This window comes from Phyllobates terribilis, unplaced genomic scaffold, assembly GCF_046119375.1.
Source record: "Phyllobates terribilis strain yellow unplaced genomic scaffold, ASM4611937v1 Scaffold_8__6_contigs__length_399053987, whole genome shotgun sequence".
NCBI classification, from domain to species: domain Eukaryota; kingdom Metazoa; phylum Chordata; class Amphibia; order Anura; family Dendrobatidae; genus Phyllobates; species Phyllobates terribilis.
This window is the reverse complement of record NW_027362768.1, coordinates 144,740,949-144,766,974: the sequence shown is the minus strand read 5'-3', so window position 1 is coordinate 144,766,974 and position 26,026 is coordinate 144,740,949. Positions and strand designations below refer to the sequence as shown.

General features: G+C 46.8%; 1 protein-coding gene across 7 annotated transcripts in view; it reads left to right on the top strand.

Moving 5' to 3' along the window:
* Positions 1–9,673: 9,673 nt before the first annotated feature.
* SSBP3 (single stranded DNA binding protein 3) overlaps positions 9,674–26,026 on the top strand; it is a 29,415-nt gene continuing 13,062 nt past the window's right edge. For 2 of the 7 annotated variants that reach the window (XM_073643430.1, XM_073643429.1), the window contains exons 1-4: positions 9,677–10,229; positions 13,696–13,768; positions 14,534–14,595; positions 15,221–15,305. In XM_073643430.1, coding sequence (XP_073499531.1) covers positions 10,174–10,229; positions 13,696–13,768; positions 14,534–14,595; positions 15,221–15,305 — 276 coding nt within the window. In that variant the 5' untranslated portion in view covers positions 9,677–10,173. Of the gene's footprint in view, positions 10,230–13,695; positions 13,769–14,533; positions 14,596–15,220; positions 15,306–26,026 lie in introns of all 7 variants that reach the window. The other 5 variants (XM_073643428.1, XM_073643427.1, XM_073643431.1 and 2 more) reach the window with 4 other exon arrangements.

The window sequence follows — 26,026 nt, the reverse complement described above, 5'->3', positions numbered from 1 at the left end:
TTTTTTTTTTTGCGTTGGCTCCAAAAAAACTCCATCAACACACACCGGGAAAACCCAGGCAAGTGTTAGGGCCCACTGTACCCACAGCATTGTGCCGTGTCAGGGCTCATTCACACATCCGATTTTTCCATGCACAAAAAAACCAGATCGATCATTCTGATCAGAGTTTGATCCAAGCGTCATCTGTTTTTCTCGTATGTGGAGAATTAAAAAAATAAAAAAATGTTTCTCCACCTTCTCCATTCTAACAGTCAGCGAAAATCAGATCGATGTCATCCGGTACGACATTTACACAGAACCATTGACTCGCATTCACGATTTTGATCCGACCCTTGGATCAAAATCAGACATGTCTCCGATATTTTCCACTGACCACTTGGTTCATATCCCCCCTACTCTTTTCTCAGAATGTAAATAAAATCTAAAAAAAAATATATCTAGAAAATGAACATATTCGGCTTCCTAAGCTCAGAAGTTAGTGCCAAAGATACCTTCATCCAATATAAATTCCTACACAAAGTGTCCTGCACGCCTGCCACATTAAAATCCTCTCACAGCGATCTATTTTTTAGGGTATACTCACACTATGTTTTTTTTGGAGGTCAAAAAACAACTACCAGTAGGTTTTGAAGCAGAAACTGCTCCAGTAAACATTGGCATTTTTAGAGGGTTTTGCCATTGCCAGATTTTTGTGTCTTTTTTTTTTTTACTCAAGTTTTTTTTCACTCCATTGAATAATGAAGAAACCGGAAACATCCAGGTGTCTATTGAGCTTTCCAATTGACTTGTATTGTAAAATATAAAGCGTCTTCCGAGTGGAAAAGAAGAATGGACTTTTTAAATTTATTTTACTCATATAGTGTCATCATATTCTGCAGCGCTTTACAGACATCATCATCATTGTCCCCATTGAGGCTCACAATCTAGATCCCCTATCAGTATGTCTTTGGAGTGTGGGAGAAAACTGGAGAACTCAGCAGACACCCAGGCAAACACAGGGAGAACATATAAACTCCTTGTAGATGTTGTCCTTGGAGGGATCTGAACCCAGGCCCCCAGCAACACAAGGCTATAATGCTAACCACTGAGCCACCATACAGTGCTAACCACTGAGCCACCATACAGTGCTGACCACTGAGCCACCATACAGTGCTGACCACTGAGCCACCATACAGTGCTGACCACTGAGCCACCATACAGTGCTGACCACTGAGCCACCATACAATGCTAACCACTGAGCCACTATACAATGCTAACCACTGAGCCACCGTGCTGCCCATTTCATAACAGATCACTTCATTTACCCGCTTTAACTGTCCGAACTAATTATATAACATAATATTTATCCCATGCAGTCAACACTGAAAGGAAAAATGAAGATCAGAGATGGAAGAATCGCTGTTTTTTTTTTTTTGCAGTCACCTCTTCTCCCTCCCCTTAAAAAAAAACTAATAAAAAGAGATCAGAAAGTCTTTTGGACTCCAAAAATGGTAATAAAATCTGACAATCATACTGCAAACAAAAAGAAACCAAGCACTGATACAGCTGTATTAAAAAAAACTACTTCTCTGTAGAAGGCGAGGAGGAAACGTGGAAAGCAAAGAACGACCCACAAGGACCCCCATACACCCTCAGCGTGCCCTGCAGCACCAGATGGGGGTCTCTGGATAAATACAAAAAAATCCAAATAAGAAAAAATATAGGATTTTGTGTAGAATTCAACTTTATTCTCATTATTTGTTTTATGCAACTTCTATAAAGATGCATTTCCCTTTAATAAATATATATATATATATATAAATACACATACACACAAAAATTAATGACATTCTGGGACTTGTGGTTCTGCAGTGATAAAGCCCAGAGCAGCTTCCAGAGCTGCAGTGTGTGTGTCTGCTGCCAGGCTGATGATGATCTCCTTCTCCCTTTCTCCCTCCCCCCAGCTTTCCTTCCCTCCTCCCTGGACAGTTCTGTTGAATTGTGGGGGGTAGTGTCTCTTCTTGGAACAGCGGTGCTCATAATCGGGCCGGGTGAGCAGTTTCAAGTCCCCCCCTTCGGAAAACAGCCAATCAGAACATTCTGAACCGCAGACAATTTAAAGAGACAGGAAGCCCCCAGCTCGCTTCGCTTAAAGGGACAGTAGCACCTAGTAGGGGAGAAGTGGAGGGGAAGGAGAGAAATGCAATACGATTAAGAAGAAGTGGGGAGGAGGGAGCACAGAGGTCTTAGTAACCCCTAGAGGAAGATCTGCTCTACAGTCAATAATTAGGAACAAATAATATATGTGCTTCTGTGTGAATCCCAGATTAGAGGCTGAGTGATCTGTGTGCATGTACTGAGCGGCCAGACACAAGTCACCAGTCTAATCAGGCATTTGCTATAAGTGTCCTGCATTAACCCTTTGTCAGCCATTGCAGTAGATAAGAGCAGCATTCCCTTAAATATTCCTGGTCCATACAATATTTATTGCAGGGAATCTTTATGCCGATATTCAATCCAAATCCTTCCAGATACGTAGGATCAGCAGGGGCTACTGAGCCTCGTGTCCACCCAGGCAAAATGCATCATGACTATAATATGATTAGTCTTTATGCCCAATGGGCGACATTTACAGACACGATCACGCAGGATAGTGCATATTGGTATATGGACCTGTGCGCTCCGTGTGTATGGTGTCTACAGAAGAAATGCAACGGGAAAGAAAAAATGATGGCGGCTTTATTAATACATCATACCTAGAGTCTATCTATAGTGGATGCAGTCGCCCATAGGTCCTGGAGCCTAGGGGGAGGGGAGGTCATATGAGAAAACCAAAACTATTAAAGGGGTTGTCCACTACCTGGGCAACCCCTTTTAAAATGAAGCAGTCCTCTTTGTAAAATAATAAATAGCTTTGTCACCTTGTTATTTTATGCCGCACAAGCACTGCAGCCAATCAGCCGCTGCTGCACTCTTCCCTCGGTTGAATGTCGGACAAGCGGAAGAAGAGACAGAGTGCATCAGCCTGATAGTGGCCACTGATTGGCTGCAGCACTGGTGGTTACAGACAGAAAAGGGCCCCTGTGCAAGAACAATATATGGGCCCTTTGCAGTCCAATCGCTCATCATAAGGCACAATTCCACCTGCTTTGGTGGTAGAAATGCCCCCCTTACCTCTTGGGCTCCAGGTTGAACCAATGCAAATGTCCTCCCCTGGGCTGCAGTGCTCACATAGCATAGCAATGCCACGAGAACCCTGACAGACCCAGCACCAACATCATTGGACCGATGGCCTGTGCGGGGGGGGTGTACATGTTTATTTTATTTTAAGAGGGGGACTAGTGCATTTATAAAGGGGTTGTCCAGGTAGTGGACAATCCCTTTAAGAAGTTGTGATAATTGGGGGCCCTTTTTGGGATTTTGCATTGGGGCCCATGCCATTACATTATACCTCTGGTGCTGATTTTCAGCAGTCACATATTGATACAATGTTCTTCAATGTGATACAATTATGTGTTGTTTGTAAATAAGAGACTTCCTGGATTAAGTTAATTCTAAATGGAATGATGGGTGTTTGTATCCAAAGCACTGTGTATACACCACACAGAGACGATCATATAGAAAGGGGCCCCTGTGCAAGTACAGTATATGGGCCCTTTTCAACCCAATGGTTCTATGATAGAACACGTACCCATTATAGTCCTTGGGCCTGTTCATATCTCTTTTTTTTTTTTTGCAGACCAAGCAGCCTGCAAAAAATCACGGAAACATGTCCATTTTTGATCCAAGTCACAGATTAAAATTCGACATACAAGTCTATGAGTCTATGAAAATCATGGACAGCACCTGGATGACGTCATGGAAGACATCAGTGCGCAATCCGGGTTCTGTCCGTGATTAACATCACAATGGATAGAAGCTTTGCAATTTATTTTTTCGTCAATGAAATATGGTAAAAACTGACACACTGACCAAATACTGCTGAAAATCTGATCCAAAACACTGATGAAAGGTCTTTGTTTTTACGTACAATATAAATCCTAGACATGTGAATGACACCTTAGGCTAGGACGACACAGCGACACAAAGATCACTGCTACAAGGTAGCGCAACAAGAAAGTCGCAAAAAAATCTGATTGTTTCTGACTTTTTGCGACTTTGCTTGTTGCTGTACCTTGCGGGTCATAATGTAACCCCATTCACTTGCACTGTGGTGTGATGTAGCGACGGCACACATCAATCTATGGCTTATGACCTGTGCACACAGTGCGTATTTGGTGCAGATTGGCCAGGTTGATTCACATGAACAAAATCCGCAGTGTAACAAAGCAATAACGTAGTTAAATTTGAAAATGTCATGTACACTTTGTATAAGTTGTAAAGGAGTATTCCCATCATATAAAGTGATGCCATATTTTGATTGGAGAGGGTCCAACATCTGGGACACCCACCAATCCCGAGAATAAAGCGGATGCAAGGATAGTGTAGACGCTGCGTTCCTTACGAACTTTTCCCTGCTCAGCGACACTCGTAGAGAGCACTTGGCCCTATTTACTTTAATGGGGTCACACTGCACTTCCCTACGTAGATGCATGGCTAGAAGATCAGTGAAGTGGATGCACTGATGCCTCCTCATTGATCATAAAGTGGTGGCATATCCTAGTGATATATGATCATTTTGTAAGATACAAAAACCCCTTTAACCTTCTCTGGAAAATGCGGTTGTTATTGTCTATGGGTTGTGTGTGTTCCTGCAGCTCAGCCACATTCACTTCAATGGAGCAGGTGTGGCGCAATCTTTGGGAGAAAGAAAATGTTGTGGAAATCTTCAATGTTCCCCCTTACTTTTGGTAGAGATCAACTTTATACTGCTGGATAGAATGTAAAAAACAAGCTTATCCCCTGATGTCATGATATGATGTCATCAATTGCATGTTGCCGCACAGACTGTTTTTATATATATATTCTTTTTTGCTTAATTCCTGTTCATTCTCTTTTTAGAAGTTCCTATATAGTTCCAATAAGTTTTTATTGTTAGATAACAGCTGCCAATAATAATAAACATTTTTATTACACATAAATTATATTTCACTGAACAGACTGTTTATATATATATATACAGTACAGACCAAAAGTTTGGACACACCTTCTCATTTGAAGATTTTTCTGTATTTTCTTGACTATGAAAATTGTACATTCACACTGAAGGCATCAAAACTATGAATTAACACATGTGGAATTATATACTTAACAAAAAAGTGTGAAACAACTGAAAATATGTCTTATATTCTAGGTTCTTCAAAGTAGCCACCTTTTGCTTTGATGACTGCTTTGCACACTCTTGGCATTCTCTTGATGAGCTTCAAGAGGTAGTCACCAGAAATGGTCTTCCAACAATCTTGAAGGAGTTCCCAGAGATGCTTAGCACTTGTTGGCCCTTTTGCCTTCACTCTGCGGTCCAGCTCACCCCAAACCATCTCGATTGGGTTCAGGTCTGGTGACTGTGGAGGCCAGGTCATCTGGCGTAGCACCCCATCACTATCCTTCTTGGTCAAATAGCCCTTACACAGCCTGGAGGTGTGTTTGGGGTCATTGTCCTGTTGAAAAATAAATGATGGTCCAACTAAACACAAACCGGATAGAATAGCATGCCGCTGCAAGATGCTGTGGTAGCCATGCTGGTTCAGTATGCCTTCAATTTTGAATAAATCCCCAACAGTGTCACCAGCAAAGCCCCCCCACACCATCACACCTCCTCCTCCATGCTTCACAGTGGGAACCAGGCATGTAGAGTCCATCCGTTCACCTTTTCTGCGTCGCACAAAGACACGGTGGTTGGAACCAAAGATCTCAAATTTGGACTCAACAGACCAAAGCACAGATTTCCACAGGTCTAATGTCCATTCCTTGTGTTCTTTAGCCCAAACAAGTCTCTTCTGCTTGTTGCCTGTCCTTAGCAGTGGTTTCCTAGCAGCTATTTTACCATGAAGGCTTGCTGCACAAAGTCTCCTCTTAACAGTTGTTGAAGAGTTGTGTCTGCTGCTAGAACTCTGTGGGGCATTGACCTGGTCTCTAATCTGAGCTGCTGTTAACCTGCGATTTCTGAGGCTGGTGACTCGGATAAACTTATCCTCAGAAGCAAAGGTAACTCTTGGTCTTCGTTTCCTGGGGCGGTCCTCATGTGAGCCAGTTTCTTTGTAGCGCTTGATGGTTTTTGCAACTGCACTTGGGGACACTTTCCAAGTTTTCCCAATTTTTCGGACTGACTGACCTTCATTTCTTAAAGTAATGATGGCCACTCGTTTTTCTTTACTTAGCTGCTTTTTTCTTGCCATAATACAAATTCTAACAGTTTATTCAGTAGGACTATCAGCTGTGTATCCACCAGACTTCTGCACAGCACAACTGATGGTCCCAACCCCATTTATAAGGCAAGAAATCCCACTTATTAAACCTGACAGGGTACACCTGTGAAGTGAAAACCATTTCCAGTGACTACCTCTTGAAGCTCATCAAGAGAATGCCAAGAGTGTGCAAAGCAGTCATCAAAGCAAAAGGTGGCTACTTTGAAGAACCTAGAATATAAGACATATTTTCAGTTGTTTCACACTTTTTTGTTAAGTATATAATTCCACATGTGTTAATTCATAGTTTTGATGCCTTCAGTGTGAATGTACAATTTTCATAGTCATGAAAATACAGAAAAATCTTTAAATGAGGTGTGTCCAAACTTTTGGTCTGTACTGTATATATTTATTTTATTTTTTTTTTGTCAGAGAGGTGGTTGCCCCAGGTGCCACATTTTATGGGGGTGCAAAATTACAACACTGTTAAACTTTTTTATGTTGGATTTAAACATAAAGCAAACAAGAAAAAAAGGTCAAAGTGTATTTAAAGGGGTTGGCACTCAAGTCTTTAGTCTTTGTACGTGACTGCAGCACAGAGCACACACTGCTCACTGTCAGGATTCTCTGGTGTCGGAAGCGGGTGGTCATATCAACACAGGTATGTGATATGTATTGACTGAGGCTGCGCACGTATAGTCAGCATGTGACTTGCATGTATGCAAATCACATCCTTGCAGTCACATGATTTCCGCTGGAGAATCCTGACAGCGCACAAGTTGGATTAATACCCTCCATGTTATTATAGCCCCCCAGGATGAGGGTAGAGAAGAGATCTTATAAGTTTAAGTCATGTAGCCCCCCATAGGCTCACAAATACGGCCCGACGGTGCACCTGGTACGGATCCCCTGGAGACCAATTTCAGAGACAGACTGTGACTAGCCCTCTGCTCGCATCATAATAGCAGTTGGCAAACAAGGACCCCAATCTCCAATTATTATGGATCTTTATTATTATAGGACCTTTTCAGCCCCCTGGACTCCAAGGTCCAGGTACGACTGCAGCCCCTGCACCCACTATCGTTACGTTTCTGCATGAACTGAGACCCCTCCCCCAATACATTTACCGCCAAACTGGACATTTTGGAATAAAGAAGCGATTGGTCATGTTGGCTTTCAGCATGCCCCATCCCTTTATTTCCAGGTGAGATAAACCAGCATCAGAGGGGTCACCATTAGGAACACACGCACACTGTGTACAGTGGGGGAGTCAATGTGTTATGGGGGTCTGGTCCCCCTGGCCCGGCTCTGGCTGTACTGTGTCCACTCTGACATGAGATTATGGGATGACCCACTAGTGACTTTCTGTAACGTGTAGTAGTAGCAGGCCCATCCCTGCATATAAGACCCCTGTGCATGCTACACAGGAGGACCCCCGATGCATGGCACACAGGAGGAGCCCCCCGGGCACGGCACACAGGAAGGCCCCCCGGGCACGGCACACAGGAGGACCCCCCGGGCACGGCACACAGGAGGGCCCCCCCGGGCAAGGCACACAGGAGGGCCCCCCGGGCACGGCACACAGGAGGGCCCCCCGGGCACGGCACACAGGAGGGCCCCCCCTGGGCACGGCACACAGGAGAGCCCCCGGGCAAGGCACACAGGAGGACCCCCCGGGCACGGCACACAGGAGGGCCCCCCGGGCACGGCACACAGGAGGACCCCCCGGGCACGGCACACAGGAGGGCCCCCCCGGGCAAGGCACACAGGAGGGCCCCCCGGGCACGGCACACAGGAGGGCCCCCCGGGCACGGCACACAGGAGGGCCCCCCCTGGGCACGGCACACAGGAGAGCCCCCGGGCAAGGCACACAGGAGGGCCCCCCGGGCACGGCACACAGGAGGGCCCCCCGGGCACGGCACACAGGAAGGCCCCCCGGGCACGGCACACAGGAGGACCCCCCGGGCACGGCACACAGGAGGGCCCCCCCGGGCAAGGCACACAGGAGGGCCCCCCGGGCACGGCACACAGGAGGGCCCCCCGGGCACGGCACACAGGAGGGCCCCCCCTGGGCACGGCACACAGGAGAGCCCCCGGGCAAGGCACACAGGAGGGCCCCCCGGGCACGGCACACAGGAGGGCCCCCCGGGCACGGCACACAGGAGGGCCCCCCGGGCACGGCACACAGGAGGGCCCCCCGGGCACGGCACACAGGAGGGCCCCCCGGGCACGGCACACAGGAGAGCCCCCCGGGCACGGCACACAGGAGGGCCCCCCGGGCAAGGCACACAGGAGGGCCCCCCGGGCACGGCACACAGGAGGGCCCCCGGGCACGGCACACAGGAGGGCCCCCCGGGCACGGCACACAGGAGAGCCCCCGGGCACGGCACACAGGAGGACCCCCCGGGCACGGCACACACAGGAGAGCCCCTGGGCACGGCACACAGGAGAGCCCCCTGGGCACGGCACACACACAGGAGAGCCCCCGGGCACGGCACACAGGAGGGCCCCCCCGGGCACGGCACACACAGGAGAGCCCCCGGGCACGGCACACAGGAGGGCCCCCCGGGCACGGCACACACAGGAGAGCCCCCGGGCATGGCACACAGGAGGGGCCCCCGGGCACGGCACACAGGAGGGCCCCCCGGGCACGGCACACAGGAGGGCCCCCCGGGCACGGCACACACAGGAGAGCCACCGGGCACGGCACACAGGAGGGGCCCCCGGGCACGGCACACAGGAGGGCCCCCCGGGCACGGCACACAGGAGGGCCCCCCGGGCACGGCACACAGGAGAGCCCCCGGGCACGGCACACAGGAGAGCCCCCGGGCACGGCACACAGGAGGGCCCCCTGGGCACGGCACACAGGAGGGCCCCCCGGGCACGGCACACAGGAGGGGCCCCCGGGCACGGCACACAGGAGGGCCCCCTGGGCACGGCACACAGGAGGGCCCCCCGGGCACGGCACACAGGAGGGGCCCCCGGGCACGGCACACACAGGAGAGCCCCCGGGCACGGCACACAGGAGGGCCCCCTGGGCACGGCACACAGGAGGGCCCCCCGGGCACGGCACACAGGAGAGCCCCCGGGCACGGCACACAGGAGGGCCCCCTGGGCACGGCACACAGGAGGGCCCCCCGGGCACGGCACACAGGAGGGGCCCCCGGGCACGGCACACACAGGAGAGCCCCCGGGCACGGCACACAGGAGGGCCCCCCGGGCACGGCACACACAGGAGAGCCCCCGGGCACGGCACACAGGAGGGGCCCCCGGGCACCGCACACACAGGAGAGCCCCCCGGGCACGGCACACAGGAGGGCCCCCCGGGCACGGCACACAGGAGGGCACGGCATGCACACACATCTATGTGGGTAGCAGCGCTGCTGTGTCAGGCTCCGCCATGCTGGGCACATGCCCGTGTACACTGGGGGCCGCTCGGCTGATGGCACACAAAGCCTGGCACACACAATGGGGGCTGCACGCACAGAGCACACAGGGGACGGCGCCCCCTCCCATTGGCCGGCCGGGTGGGTGAGGGGCAGCGGAAGGTCCGGGCTCCGCCTCCTCCAGGACACGTTCTCATCACATACACACAGTGCATGCAGCAGACGGGGGAGACCTGGGCCGGGCCCGGGACACACTGAGCGCAGGCAGCAGGCGAGCGGCGGCCGGCAGGACATGGGGCGAGGCGTCAGCACAGCCCGGGACTGAGCCGCGCACCTTCCCCGCCGCCTGCTCCTACTGCGCGGACACTCGGTGCAGCACCGGCCGCAGCCGCACGGAACCGCGCTCCTCCCCGGACCGGGAGTCGTCACCGGGAGTCGCTAGGCCGCCTCGCATCACGCTCGTCATGTTCGCCAAGGGGAAAGGCTCCGCGGTGCCGTCAGATGGGCAGGCCCGGGAAAAGTAAGTGTTGTCTGGGCCGGGGACAGGGAGCAGCTCGGAGCCTTTGTGCAGCCCCTCACCCATTATGTGCCCCACGAGCAGCGGCTGCCCCCTGTGGTCTGGACCCCTGACCTCTCTAAGTGCCCCCAACTCATGTGTCCTGTGTGTAGCATGGCCACTCATGTTGTACCCCCCCTAAAGCGTGGCCCCGCTTGCCGCCGTTTCCTAAAGCGTGGCCCCGCTTGCCGCCGTTTCCTAAAGCGTGGCCCCGCTTGCCGCCGTTTCCTAAAGCGTGGCCCCGCTTGCCGCCGTTGCCCCCCCCCCCCTAAAGCGTGGCCCCGCTTGCCGCCGTTGACCCCCCCCCTAAAGCGTGGCCCCGCTTGCTGCCGTTGACCCCCCCCCCCTAAAGCGTGGCCCCGCTTGCCGCCGCCCACCCCAACTCAGTCAAAGGTGTTTGGACATTTGACCTTACAATGTATCCCCCCAAGTAATGTGTACGTGCCCCTCAATCCACATGTATTGTGTGTAGTGTACAAAAACGTGCCCCCCTGTAGTTGGTGTACCTCCTGATGCCCGCACCATGAAATATGTGCCCCCTTTGGTTTGCGGACCCCTAAGCTTTATATGTGTGCACCCTCCCATTATGTACCCCTGAATGTCTGTACTCCACTGCTGCTCCCTGATCTGTATGTACCCCTGAATAATTCCTGTGCCCCCCAACCCAAATATACCCCTTTATGTTTGCACCCCCAAATGTGCCCAGTGTTGTCTGCTGCCCCCTAATATATGTATACTTCCCATTATGTACCCCAATTTATCAGAACCCCATCTTTCATTACTTACCCCCTGAATGTTTGCACCCCATAGGCAGGTCTGGATCTGATGCTCCCTTCAGTTATGTACCCCATGAATGCCTGCCCCCTGAGTAATGTCTGTACCCCCATAATTTGTTCTGTTAATGTACCCTCATATTGATGACTGCTCTATAGTGGTGGCTACTTATTATTGGTGCCCTCTAATTTTGTGCGTGCCCCTCATCAATGTAGCCCCATAGTGCTGGCCTTCTCCTTCATGTCTCCTGTACCCCAGTGGTGATGTATCTGGAGTCTGTGCCCCCCATGATCACTGCCCCCTTCTGATGATTGGTTCCCCCCTGTATCTCTGATCTGCTGGTTGGTTCTGGGCCCCACAATGATGTTTACCATGAAAGCCTTCCTCTTATAAACCAGTGCACAGAGCGACTAGTGACTGGCAGCCTACAACAATTTGGGGTCTCCTCTTGTGCCGGTGTCCACTTCTGCCCCATTTTCATGGGTGACTCTTCCTTCCAGGTACATAGATGCTGAGTTTCTCCCTGTCATATGCTCCTTGTTGCCTTGTGCCTGTCTCTGTTCCATTGGGCATGCTCTTTGGTACACCTGGCACTGGCTTACATAAGGCCCAGCACTTTCCTACCTCACTAAGGATCTTATAGTTCAATCCTCACCTGTAAAACATCCCTTTAAATTATTGTGATGCCCCCTGTGTATGATCACAGCGCCCATGCCCAGCTGGCATCTGTTTCTTTGGGGTGTTTGCGATATTTACCGCTTATCACCCTGATCCTGTATATTGATTTATTACCCTGACGTCCATATTTTAGTGCAATTCAATCAATCATCTAGTAATTTAAAGTGATAACGCCTCTTTAAAACCGCTTGAGTCATAATTTAAAGGGAGTTTCTAAAAACATGGCTGCTTCCCTCTCAATACATTGCCATGCTTGACCATAGGTTGTATGTGATACTATAAATTGACTTTATTGGACAGGTGTGGAGCTTTTTCTGGGAGAAAGCGATGTTTTTCCAAAATCTTGATTACCCCTTTTAAATATGTTCATATACCAAATCTTCCTTTCGAAAGGGGTCCGACTTCCTTCTCTAACCCTTACCACTTATCGTTTGACAGCTGACCCCAAATTCCTTAACTTTGAGATCACAATTTTGCAAAAGTGTTAAAAGAATAGAAAAAAATTTTAATCTTGGCTCTTTCCCGTCCCCTGGTTTGTGCACTTTCCGATGCATCAGTGATGTCCTGACACGGACTTGACCACTGCAGCCAATCATTGGTCACGCCTCTTTGACAGCAGCCAGAAGTAGAGAGCCCGGCATGGGACTCCAGAAACATTGAAATGAGAGTGACGGGTTTCTGTAACTTTTGGTTCTTTATTATATTTTCCCCATTTTCTCCCTCATAGAACTCCTTTCCTTCCTTTCAGCAGACTACAGGTCTTCCAAAAAAAAACAAACAGTCTGCAGACTGGTCCATTGATTCACGGCAGCCTGTATTCTGCTAATGCAGTTTTTTGTAACTGTTTTTGCAGCCCTATATATTATTATTTTTGGACATTGCATATTGGGGAGCTGCTATTTCTGCAATGGCATAGCCGTAGCGATGTGGTATGATGCTGCAGACATCAGTCTTTTCCACTTTTTCCTCCTGCTTTCCACGATGGGCTCCATCTTGGTGACATTTCCCCTCTGTGTTCATGTCCTGTCCTCTTTTGGTTCAGGTTTCTTCTTTTCCTGTTTCCCTGGTATTTCGTGTTTCGGACCCCCTCCCCCGTTTTTCCTTTGTACACTCTTTCCAGCAGTGATTGTGATCTGTTGTCCACTGTCTGATCTTCTCAGTGACCCATGTTACATGCATATAATAATGCACTTGAGAAGTTGAGCAATCTGGTGCGTATGGTGCATTATTTTATTTGCAGCGATCCAGAGTCCTGGGAATTCACACGTGGCTAAAATTTACACTACTGTCCAATTTATCTGAATGGGCCATGCAGAAATCAATGTACTGGCAAACCAGATCCTACCCATTTTATCAATGGATACCAGCAGCCGCCTCGCCAAAAGCACGCACAATGGTGGCCATCTTGTGATTTTCCAGTACCAGTGAGCGAGGGTCTGCAACTGGGGTGCTGTGGTAAGAAAAAGCCAGAGATTGGGGCTTTCAATCCCTGGACACGTCATTTTAGAGTTTATCAGAACCTCTTTGTTGCAGCAATACATCTTGGAAAGTTTACAGCATATCCAGTCCTTCTTTATCCTAAGGGGCTTGTTGGGACTCCCCACAAACATATTTTACATTTCTGTATCACATTACTATACAGTGGTTTATTCCCTTCATGCAAAGTCTAAGCAAACCTGGAGCCAGCAATGGATTCTGGGAGATTACAGCTCTGAAGCTTACAGAATTGTGAATGCAGCTCTGAAGAAGCTGTAGCATAGCTACCGAAACTCCGTTTTAATCTCCTAAAAATGGCGCTGAAGGTGTGGGTCCCGAATATTTGCACTCTGATTTGGAACATTGAACTACCTTGTGTCCCCTACAGACTAATTATGGGTGATTTTCGGTGTCCTGTTACCATTGTCCTTGTAGCTCAGGTGTCTTGCTTCTTCCTAAGTGTGTAAGATCCATGCTTATAGTTTTCCCCTTTCTCTTGCAGGCTTGCTCTTTATGTATATGAATATCTACTTCATGTTGGTGCCCAGAAATCTGCACAGACGTTCCTGTCAGAGGTGAGACCTAAATGCCTTCATTTTATATATTCGTGTTTGTTATATACCAGGCCACCATAATAAATATATACCTGCCTTCATCTCCACCAATGAAACTTACTGCTGTTTCTTGTAGGTTAGTACTTTAGACAACAAGATGTCCCAAATTCAAGGTCAGAATCCTGACCCCATTGTCTGGACCGGCCGTGGGTCTCCTCACCTGAACTCGTATAGACTTATCAGGCTCGTGTTTTGGGTTAGGAGATCCCCCTCCCCCCAGCCGGTCTGGACATTGTGGTCCGTACTCAGCCGGCAAAAATCAAATAGACTCCTGGATAGATCTACTGGAATTGTGACTGATTGCACTTTGTAGGAATTGTATAATGATTCATTTTGGAAAATAGCAACACATGATCATAAAGATGGGTCACCCATAGAGTATAGTAATTCACTTTGTGGGTTTTACTTCATTTATTGCAAGTGGAAAAATAATTTTATAGGTGTGGGCTTATTGGCAAAGGTCCACGCGAGTCTGTAGATGAACCTGATGAAGGTGTCTCGCATCGTTCACCTGCCCTATTCACCAGAATAAGGTGCTTCCATAATATCTGCCTTGAACGGCAGTCGCCTACAGACCTAATGTCTTCTGGATGAATGAAGTTGGAGGCACTGGAGAACCTCTTTAAAGTTTGCAGACTTTGCTATTACTGCAAGAAACCCTTGTCTACATGTTTTACTCTATTTTATTTGTGCAGTGTTCACATCCTTCATTCCTTGTTCTCACAGATAAGGTGGGAGAAAAATATCACATTAGGGGAACCTCCAGGATTCTTACATTCGTGGTGGTGGTGAGTGAAGCATTGTGCTAATTTCTTCCTTCCAGCTTGTTAACCACATATGTGACATAAAGGTGACTCTTTCGGGGCTCGTTTTATTTTTGAGATTAGCATTTTTTCCCCATTGTCTTCAACAGAATATTTCCTAGCACAAAAAAAAAATCTCCTTTTATTTTGGTTGAGAGCTGAACTATGATTTTGCCCCAAAAGTATAGGGGTTGACCTGTACATTCAGTAAGAAAAGGTCCATTTATATTGTAATATTATCATGAACACTCAGGATAATTTTTGCAGTGTCAACAGGCTGCTGATCACCCGACGAACAACCATAGCTCTTATTCGTCAGGTGAAACGATCCTTTCTCTTGCACAAAAGATCATTGTCCTCGGCAGCGCATCGACCTGTGCTGCTTGGAACAAAGTGTGCATAGGCCGCTAATCACTGATTAGGGCACATCTCAAGCCTGGTCTTGGACTATTAAATGACTGCCAATCGGTAAACTTGATGCTGGCCAGCAGTCGTTTACCGCTGCGCATTAAGTGTGAATGGACCCTTAGTAAAAAAGTTTCTTCCGCTTATACTTTGTGGAAAGGTTTTCATGTTTACATGCTAACTTGTTACCTTTCTTTGCACGCAGTGTATTTTGGGACCTGTACTGTGCTGCGCCAGAGCGCAGAGACACCTGTGAACATTCAAGTGAAGCGAAAGCTTTCCATGACTATGTAAGTAGCTGGAGTTTTCCTCCAATATTCCCCTCTCATAAAGGATCATTGATGTTGTTGTTTGGTAATGCTGCAGTTTACAGGCGTCTAAAGTTGCAGCGGTGCTGTAGCAGAACTGGGTAGGCGAGCATTGCGTCACGTGGTGGGGATGAGTTGCTGAAAATTGTCAAGTGATTGTGCAGTATCGGGAGGTTAGGGTTTTTGGTCTTCTGAAATGCAAGCACTGTTTTACCTATAGTGGCATGAATCTTAATTTGTAGATGGTGCACACCTCCAGCATTCACGGTCTGAGTTCGGAGCAATGTCCGGACCGGCCGCGAGTCTTCTGACCCAAACACATCAGTTTCAGTGATATGTGAGGCTGTTGATTTCAAGTCAAGAGATCCTCGGACCGTGAATGTGGTTTGTGTGAAACAGTCTCAGATGTTCAGCGGTTCATTCTGTTTGTGTAACCATAGACTTATCACATTTATCAATTAGATGGCTAATCCGATCCACAAATTAATGCCAAGTTGTCATACAGTATCGGCGCATGGCTTCTAAATTTTAGCCACACTCACTGACTGGCGCTTTCTGCTAAGCCATGCCCCTTCTCGAGGGTAATAAGTGATTAATATACATAATAAAAGTTTTTTTTCTTTACAAATTGAGCCAGAATTGTGGCGCATGTGGTTTTGGGTGATCTACAGGACGGAGAGACTTCTCATTTAATATTGGCATACTCTTTTCCCCGGTCTCTGCGCTGTCTGTACGGACAGATAATTACTAGATCGTTCCGTAACTCTTCACCTTACTGTGTAGGTGATGATTGTGATCTCTTGGTGAGATCCTGCGAGCTTTCTATGTAAGTAGCTGATCTAATATTGCTAAGCCTTGTTGTATGGCGTCCATTTCTCACGCACAGTGCAGTCTGTAGTTTTCTGAATCTTTCGGAGTGTGGTTAGAATTGTGGAATAATCATTATAAGGTCTGTTGGTTTCTCGACTCCCTCGATGAGAGAAGGATTGGACATGTTTGATTTCAGCATAACTGATCATCTGGCAACGACTTATCTTCCCTGAAAACAAAAGGTTCCGTCGGTGAAAATTCCCCCTTCACAATCCTTCTCTCCCCTCACATTTATTGGGGTGGCCTCCGTACACATCGTAGTTATCCGATACCACCAATGGGATTGTGACCCTCTCTGGAACCAGCGCTGAGTCTCCTTTGCGCCTCACTTTTTTTTTTTTCTTGGCTGCAGCGCAACATCGCTGCAGCCGATCATGGAGCTCAGCGGCTTTGAGTGGGGCATTGTGTTTACATGGGCTGAGCTAAGTGATTGGCTGCAGCGCTGTAGGTACTGCAGACTATAACAAACACTGGGAGCAGCAGTGGAGACTCAGTGTTGGACCTGGGGAGGGTGAGTAAGGCGCATTTTGCTTTTCTGGTTGCAATATGTACTGCACTCTGGACCAAAATTTTCTGAAAGGACACAACAGCTTTAAATGGTGTCTCTAAAATAAGTGCACAATAATATATATATATATATATATATATATATATATATATATATATATATATATATATATATATATATATATATATTCATTTGCAAAGAGGTGAAAACAGATTTGTGTGTGTATATAATATATACAGACAATCATTTTTTGCAATTGTAGGAATAGCCCTGGCTTGCAGCAGTGTACATGACCTTTCAGCGATTACTGTCCTAATTCACTAATGAGAATAAATGAATATTGTTAGTGGCCAGCAGAGTGTAGAGAGCCTGATACGAATGACATTACATTCCGCGATGGGGTCAGAATCGGTGTTTTCCAGGAGCGCATGGTCTTATGACCACTTATAGGCTTCAGTAGAGCCAGAAGTGATCCTGTGCCTGACCTAAGGGGTCATGTGTCAGGCTCCCACCCTCCGTGGCCCCGTAGCCGGCCTTGTGGGTGGCCAAGCCAAATGAATTTTTTTCTGAGTTGCAGCCTTTGTGAAAACTGCATGTTCACATCTAATGTATGCTCATACGCGTTTGTGCACCGTTTATTTTATTTTTTTGCCGTTGTATTGGTGCGGTTCTTACCTTAGGATCCATACATAGTGGCGGTAATAAAAAGAGAGAGGAAACATTTGCACCTTAATCTACAATAAACTGCACCAAAAAAAAAATCTTGCTGTACCCAAAATGTGAAAACTTTTGAAGTTGGACTTGCATGAGGTTGTTTCCCCGACTTCTCATAACCCTATATTGGTGCAATCTGGATAAAGCATAAGTTACTACCATGGGGGAAATAATGCCGAGTAGTGTGTCTGACAAATGCCCGGTTTATACCCGGCATTAATTGGGCAGTAGTACGTGTCCTGTACATTCATGCTGTGTCCAACTGATACATTTTCTACGTTTTTTTTATTTTTTTTTATATGTTGAAGCATTGATAAACTATGACTCTTCTGGAGCGTGAGTTGACATTTTGGGTGATGAGTCAATGCTTAGTCACCATCAGTGAACCAAAAATCCCAATTAATTCTTATCGTGATGAACACTGTGTACGTCGCTGCCTGTTTAATGGAACATTGTACTTCTCTCCAAGACTGGGAGATGTGACGTCGCCGATCAGAGGCCCTGGGCTGGAATCTGATTTAAATTTCATATAATCTGATTCTTCCCCGTAAGAAACCAATTTCAAGCTGGAGTGTAACCATAATCGATTCGCAGGTCCCACGATGTCTTGTGTTCCCGTCGGGTAGGAGGAGGATCGCAGGGCTCCGCATTGCGTTGTCTGCAGCACATCGTCCATGTACACTGGGTACTTTTTCTGCTGGAATAAACGATCCGATCTGAACTTGTTCGTCAGTCGTTTGCCGCCATGTTTATCCAGGCCAATGATCGGGCATGAGCGCTGTTTGTTTAGCCAGTTATTGGCCGGCGTAGAAAGGACATTAATTTGTTGAGGGAAAAAAAAGTGTTCACAGCTCTTATGCAGACATATGCATCTGCACGATCCTGTTTAGTCTGGTCCTGCAGTTTTATTTTTGTTCATCCCAACATTATTAATGTATCTGGGAAGTAGAGGATTTATTTAAAGAGTAACAGTCTTAATTTTTATTTCAATAGTACATGTGAAAATAAGCAATTTTGTAATATATCTTATCAGGGAAATCTGCTTCTTTCTTTTGGATAGATCTTTCATCCTTAATTTACGGGTAAAATCTGTGTTTAGTAAATACATGATTATCCCATTACTGAAATAAGAGATGACAGTTGGTGCTCATAAAGTTCTATGGAGAACTTGCAGTAGAATGTCTGTCTCAAGCTCCTCCCTCCATAGAATGTTAGGAACACCAGTTACCGCCATCTAACATTCTATGGAGGGAGGAGCTTGAGACACAGGCATTCTGCTACAAGTTCTCCATAGAACTTTATGAGCACCAGCTGTCATCTCCTAGCTCCGTAATGGGTAAATTACGAAACTGCAATTTGAGAATGAGTTCAAGATGAGAAAACAAAACTGATTTCTCTAAGATGTATTACATAGTTTCTTTTTATTACATAATCAATAGTTCATGTGAAAATATCTGTTACGTTTTTAGTTCTCATTACTGCATTATCAGTGTTATCAGACTGCGCTGGCTTTGCTTGTAGTCTGTTACCATGGAGACGCATAGAAGCTATAGGTATAAACCAGCGATCTGCTCTGATCATTGATTTTTTTTCTGTGTAGCAAAATACTAAAGATCTGATAGATATATTCTAGCCAATCATGCGATGTGTATGAAGGTCCACCCCGACAGACTGTGTTGGAAAGGATCCTTTTGGTTTTCAGGGGCGCAAGTGAAAGCGTGCACACACATGCATATATATGGTGCAGTCGGAAGGAATCGCTATCAGCCGGACCAGTATGGGAAGGTTGTACGGACATCCTTGGTGTATCCACACCTGCCAGTAGTGGGCTGAAATCACATGCAATGCAAATTGTTTCATGGGCCAAAACCCCTGTGCACTTGTTCGGTGCACCATCAGCGTGCATTATTACTATCTAAATACTGAGTGTCTTATGGGGTGTCGTACGTTGCTCTTTTTAATTTCCCCTCTTGGATTCGATGTTTCCAATGACCAAAGGTTGTAGATCTCCTCCACCAGAGAGGGACTGATGTTGCCCCCTGGGCTCATAAACCTCACTTATCTGTTTTTATTGTTCTTGGTCAAGGAAACAAAAGAGACACACAGCCATTCACATTTGCAATTCTGTGCCTCCATACGGCTAAGAACAAAAAGCCTCTTTTACATGGGGACAGCCATAAATCAGTGAACCAGACTGGACCACCTCTGCCCCAGCCACGTCCTCCTTTTTCACAGGGGGCCCTCCCAGTCGGCTAATTACCAGCTTTGTGTAGTGGCTTCTGACAACGTGACGGCCCCCCTACCCCTGGTTTCTGCTGAAAACTCTGATATTGTGGCATGTACACGGATGTGGCTGATCATATTCTGACGTGATGTGAAATGCTGCACCCATCCCCCTCCCCGGTGAGTGCCGAGGTCTCCATCCTCCAGAATGTTTTGCTGCGGGAGGATTAGCTGGACTCGGCGCACAGGTGTCCTGAGGAGCAGATGTGGATTAATCTACCGCCTTCTGTACAGCGCTGCTCACATCCCTGACCAAACTGTAGCTTATTTCCATACTTTCTTAGACATTACAAGGACTTGGATGGTTTCAATCACTTTTGTCGATTTATTTGTTGCAACATTCTTCTTTTTTTTTTTTTTTTTTAAAGATTCCGCATGGCAATCCATCCTCCAATATAGATGGGCTCATCATCCAATAGTCAACTTCTCGCTCGTGGTTCTTGGACCACATGTAAAGTCCAAACCTTTTAAAATCTTTCCCAGACCCCCGTTGCAAAGTATACCGCTAGCTTCTCATTTAATAGGATATGCCTTAGTTATCTAATGGGGGAATCCATCTCTGGAACGTCCCCTGCTGATTTTGGCACGCCAGAATAAGAAGCCCAAGGTGGCCATTGAACCCGTTCTGACTCTCTGCAGATGGACGTATTTCACCGTTGGACCGCCGCGGCTCTCCAGACCCAAACTTAAGAGTCTGTGCCTATAATGATGCAGTAGGTTCAGGACGGGACACCCACAGTCAGGCCAGATATTGCAGTCCCCATATGGCCATCTGTACCGGCCAAGCATTTCCCAGCCCTATTAAACTACAATGGGAGAGAGACACAATTCCCAAATATAGGGGTGCCACAGATGTCATTGTCACCCGTCGCAAAAATTAATCTACATCATTCAGTGTTACAGCGTGACTAATGATTTCTCCCATCCGCCCTCCATGCTGCGTCATGCAAAATGTTCTGAACTTCCATCCAGGTTTGGTATTGTAAGGGGGTGAGTGGCATTTATGGCTCCCTTATTAACACGGGATGATTTCTGACCATAAATAAGCAATAGTCGACTGTATACAAGTCATTGCTGATCATGCAATCGTTCTGTCTCCACGAAGAATACAATTTTTAACGGCACCCATAAACTATCCGGTTTGCCTACAAACGTAACGTTTTGCTAGTTCGTTGGCTGATCTTCTATGGGCCGACTAGCCTTTATACTTCAGTATAGTGTGCATAAAAAAATGGAGTTGCACAAAACGGTGTCATACGAAGGATAGGATCTGTGCAACGATTCCAGTTTTCTTCTCTGGTGTTTTATCTGCACAGGAAATGATCTAGTAAAATAGCCATTACACGGTGACAATAGGGGCAATTGGATGTATTTACTGTTTAAGTAGCCCGGACAGGATATACACTACCTTATTGTACAGGTGGTGTGGCCGCTGGTTGTCCGGGGAAGGCCCTCGTCATCTTTTATAATTCTCCCAGGAGTTGCAGGGCAGCTGGGTGGGAGCACTAATCCCCCCCTACTGACGGGGAAAGTGTCCCTCGCCGGTCTCCGTGGAGGCGCAGGCTTCGCTTGTCACTCCTTCACTTGAAATAAACAAGCGGTTGCGCTGCTGTGTACATAACCGGGTAACATAACCCATCTCCAACGTCCATGACGGTGCCAGGGCGAGAACAATGATAATTGGGGAACTGAATAGATGTCTCCACGATTGCAAACAGATTCGCTGGTGTAAACAGTCCTGGTAATATTTCTTCTTCTTGTTCTGTTGCAGGTTACATTTTGCTTTTTATATTGCACTTTGAGCAAATACTGATCAGTTTCTGCATCTCCGATGGTGAGGAGGTCAGATCTCGAACTGACAATACACTTTAAGGTGGTCTTGGACAAGTTGACACCTGTAAATGCTTTGTTCCCGATTATCGACAGGTGTGAACAAGCAAAACGCTCTTTTGTAAGGTGTATCGTTTATGTAATCCATATCGGCAGCACGTCGCTCCTTGTAAACGATGCTGCATGGGGACAGAACGATCACATTGGCGATCGTTCTGTATTCATCGGTCTGTCTGAACAATCCCGTAAAGGAGCACGAATTGACTCTGGTTGATTGGCGCTTGCTAAATACCCTATTACATTGAGGTCAGCCAAAAACTTTCGAATGACACCTATTTCTACTAATTCCCTGTATGCATGCACCAGTCTGGTGAGCGTGCATGTGTTGTGAATGGGGGACATCTAGTAGCTTCTCATTGCCCCTGAGCACAAAGGATTGGGCATGTTAAAATTTCATGGTGCATTTTAGATGGCAAATTTCTGCACGTTATCTAGCGACTGGATGCAGGATGCAAACTCCATCACAATGGATTAATGATCTGTACAAGTTGGTAAATGCATGTAAAGTAGCTAAAGTGCCGCTACGGAGACAATGTCTATATGTGTGAGGTATGTCAATACAAAGGTGGGGAAGTCATTCTTGTGTGCTGAGGAGATAAAACTGAATACTTGCTCCCCCCTCCCCACCCCAACATACAACAAGAGAGAGAACAATCCAGGAGATTAGAGGTAGAGACTTGCAAACTTTATTCCTCATCCAACTATTGGGAAGACATTACACAGGCTCCGCGGCGCTGCCCCCCCACCAGTTCACAGGTGGACAAAATGCATAGATTTCTATGTACGGTGCATTTAATCTTAATTTCTAGGCCAGCACAAAAAAAAAAACCCATTCACACTTGGATCAAATGACTGGTAAAATCCATTGCCCGCATGTATTAGATATTTTTTGCGCAGAGGCTAAAAGGGGTTTGCCAATGTTAATTTGTGCCTTCTCGGATTTGCCAGTACTTATCAACTACAACTACCCCAATTATTAGTCTCTGCAGAGTTACAAAATAAAAATAATGAAATTAAACCTTGCCTCCTGAATATTAAGGCCCTGTTGATATTTTCATCTCTTAACGAGGATTTTGATGTGAATTCCACTATAAAATCTGCATCCAGCGCTTGGGAATAGGTTTTTCGCGAGCATTGATCTCGTGCAAGAGCAGAAGAAAATCGAATCCGCTCCTTCTCTATAACGCACGGAAAAAACAGGCAAACAGATTATCGCCAGGCCGGTCCTATTGTGGAAACGTTCTGCATCAAACTGCACATCTGTGGCAGAAATCTTATATATGCCTTGGCTTTATGGTGCTGAAAATGTGTTCAGTTTATCACAGGCCAATCCGACACGTGACCTTAAAATCAAGGCCGTACACATGAGAGCTGTCATCTGACCGTTCTGACGACTGTCTCCCCAATACTGGCGCGCTCGGATGTACGTTCATGTATTTTCAACAGGGGAGAAGGAAAAGCCGCCTCCAGACACCGCAAACCTCCAAAAACAAGGATCGGACGTTAATTTTCCAACTGCTGTTCCTACTCTCCTGTGACATAATCTGCTAGCGGAGAGTCGGGAGACCCCCATAGATGTGAGACGGTCGGCAGGTTGTTGAATGCTGACTGTCTTGGTTTACTAACTGGTATTGTGCCCTCAATGCATTGACAGAATACTTTCTGACCGCCTCTGGTACCTATTATTTGTGGTAAGAACTTGCTTGTATTGGGGAGTTGGACATAGACCCAAATCCTTAAATAGCATCCAAACTTTTATTTTTTGATCCGCTTTTGTAAAGTTATGAAACTTTTGTAGCATATTCCAATACCTTATTTTGCATCCTTCTCTTGCAAACCCCTAGCTGAAAGTGCTGTTCAAGCTGCCTAGTTCATGCTCTTTTAGTAGCTATTTAGCATGGTGTTTGGGACAGAATGAACAGAGTTTCTTAACTCTAAAGAATAATTCTGTAAGCAAAAAAAATATTTTGCTTTAATGTAAAATATGCATGAAGGGAAAAAAAATTGATTTGATGAGGAGTCGCCGATGTTACTTTTGCGCGAAAGTGTCTTGTGATCAAATTTGGATATTAAGTGATAAATGATTGATTTATGTTTGGGCTAAATCTTTGGTTTAAAAAGTTGTCGTTTCCAGGATCCATTGGTCGACTGTGCTTTTTCTTTTTGTTTCTTGATCTGTTTTGTGGTCTATCTCGTGGAAGCGCTCAGTTTCACCTGGTGCATTGATAAGATTTGGTACAATCTCCTGCACTTATACTGTGTGCACATAACCTGAAATATAAGGTGATGGTCCCTAGTGACGCGATGTATGAGTGAGTGGTCTATGAACACGTTCCTGGATGTCCGCCAGACCTCCATCCTGCCTCTGGCAGGGAGGACAATTCCTCCAGACCATCTGCTCCTGGTAATCTGAAGACTTGTCCTCCTGTGAATAAGACAATACAGCGGGTGCTGGTGCTACACTTCATGAGCTGCTGACAAAGCCTTTTTTCCAACTGACGGAAATATGGTACTTTGCTCCGAAACCTAATAGGACTGGAGGAAACCCACGCAAATACGGGGAGAACATACAAACTCCTTGCAGTAGATGTTGTCCTTGGTGGGATTCGAACCCAGCACCCCAGCGCTGCAAAGCAACATGCTAACCACTGAGCCACCATTGTGATACTTCATGACCAACCTGATGGTTATCCTTTTGCCCATGAGTGTTAGTCTGCAAGCGCCGATCACGGGATAATCCACCAAACTGGACGCCATCCAGTCCGCTGGCTCTTAACTCTTAGATCAGTTTCTTTGCACCATTTGCCAGCTACCCCCATCGTGCCACACAGTCTATAGTTTACTCTTTTGATGGGGCAATTAAATGGTTTGGGGGGTGGGGTTTCTCTAGTCTAGGGGACAGAAGCCTGTGGCCCACCAGCTGTTGAGAAACTACAACTCCCAGCATGCTGAAGTTGCTGATTCCTAGTTAGATACATCCCATAAATGATTGATCATTGATATTGTTCACTTTATGGGCATAAGCATTAAAAGGGAAGCGAGAGGCCCCAGACAAGGCCTTTCAGCTGCCAATGCTCATTACAGCAAACCTGACGACCAGGTTGATAATATAACGTGTATGAGGCCTCCAGACTCTCCCCAACAGCAGGTGGGAACAAAGGATCAGGCTTATTGACTTACAATATGCCCAAGTCTATGTTCACACACACACTTGTGGTTTGCTGCGTATTTTGCAGCGGATTTTTATGCAAACGTTCAGCTGCGTCTAGCACTACCAGCAAAGTCTATGAGAAACCAGAATTCCCTGTTCACACGTTGCTTTTTGTTTGCTGTGTATTTTCTGCCTTTCTTGTGTATTTGGAAAATGGAGCATGTCACTTCTTTAAGTGTTTCTGCAGCAGAAAACGTGCGTATAGGAAGTAATGGGTGGTCAAAAATACGCAGCAAAATATGCAGCAAATGCGCGTGTTTTTTACGCAGCTGTTTTCCTGCCAGAGAAAACTTAGCAGCAGATTTGCAGCAGAATAGAAACACCACAATGTGTGTGAACATAGCCCAATAGTTTTGTTACGGAGGCAGATAAGCAGCCCCCAGAGGTGATTAACAGTTGCAAAATCTCCTCTCCATTAAAAACCTATGCATACTGAGCGTGCATGTGTATGGTGGGGTCCGGAGGAATATCTGAAAGCTATTAAATGCTTCTCAACAGTGAGATGGATGGGATGGCAGAGGCGCTGACCGTAAACTCCCTTACATGTAATTCAAAATATAGACTCTTGCTCTTTCCTCACACTCTTGTTTGGATCCTCTGTATAAATCTGCCTTTAGCTCCATGACAAGTTTTTTCTACCAATTGTGTTAGTGCAAAATTTCAGTTCCAAAAGTCTAATATTAGAGTGCAGGATGTTATGCATAAGGCCACGTGTATATATGTTTATTTTTTATAAACTGCTACTTTTATGACCCCCAATACTACTTGTCCCAGTGCTAAAGACTGGGGGTCACTTCATCCCAATCATAGACAGGTCATACATGTTTTCTTTAGGTTGGAGATCAGGCCTTGGCTTTTTCTTGACATATCTCTGCTCTCTGCCCCTTTAAGATTTGTCAGTGCAGCAGTTCAGGGGTTAACGCCCTGTGGTTCAGAATAGGGCAAGCAGCAGTGTGGAGGACCCTGAGCAGATGCATGGGGAGGGGGTGGGGAAGGGCAGTATTTGCATAACTGATTAAGGCCTTCAGGGGGATTACTGGCAAAAGAAGGGGGGGAAGGGTTTTGGTGATGGCACAATGGATGCTACAAAGGATGCAAGATACTCTGCATTCCCCTATAATGCCCTTTATTGTCAGGAATTTCTCCCAGGACTGATCCTATGTGCAGGGTAAATCTGTGCCTTGTGTGTGATAATTTCACTTTTTTATTTAATTATTTTAATATGTA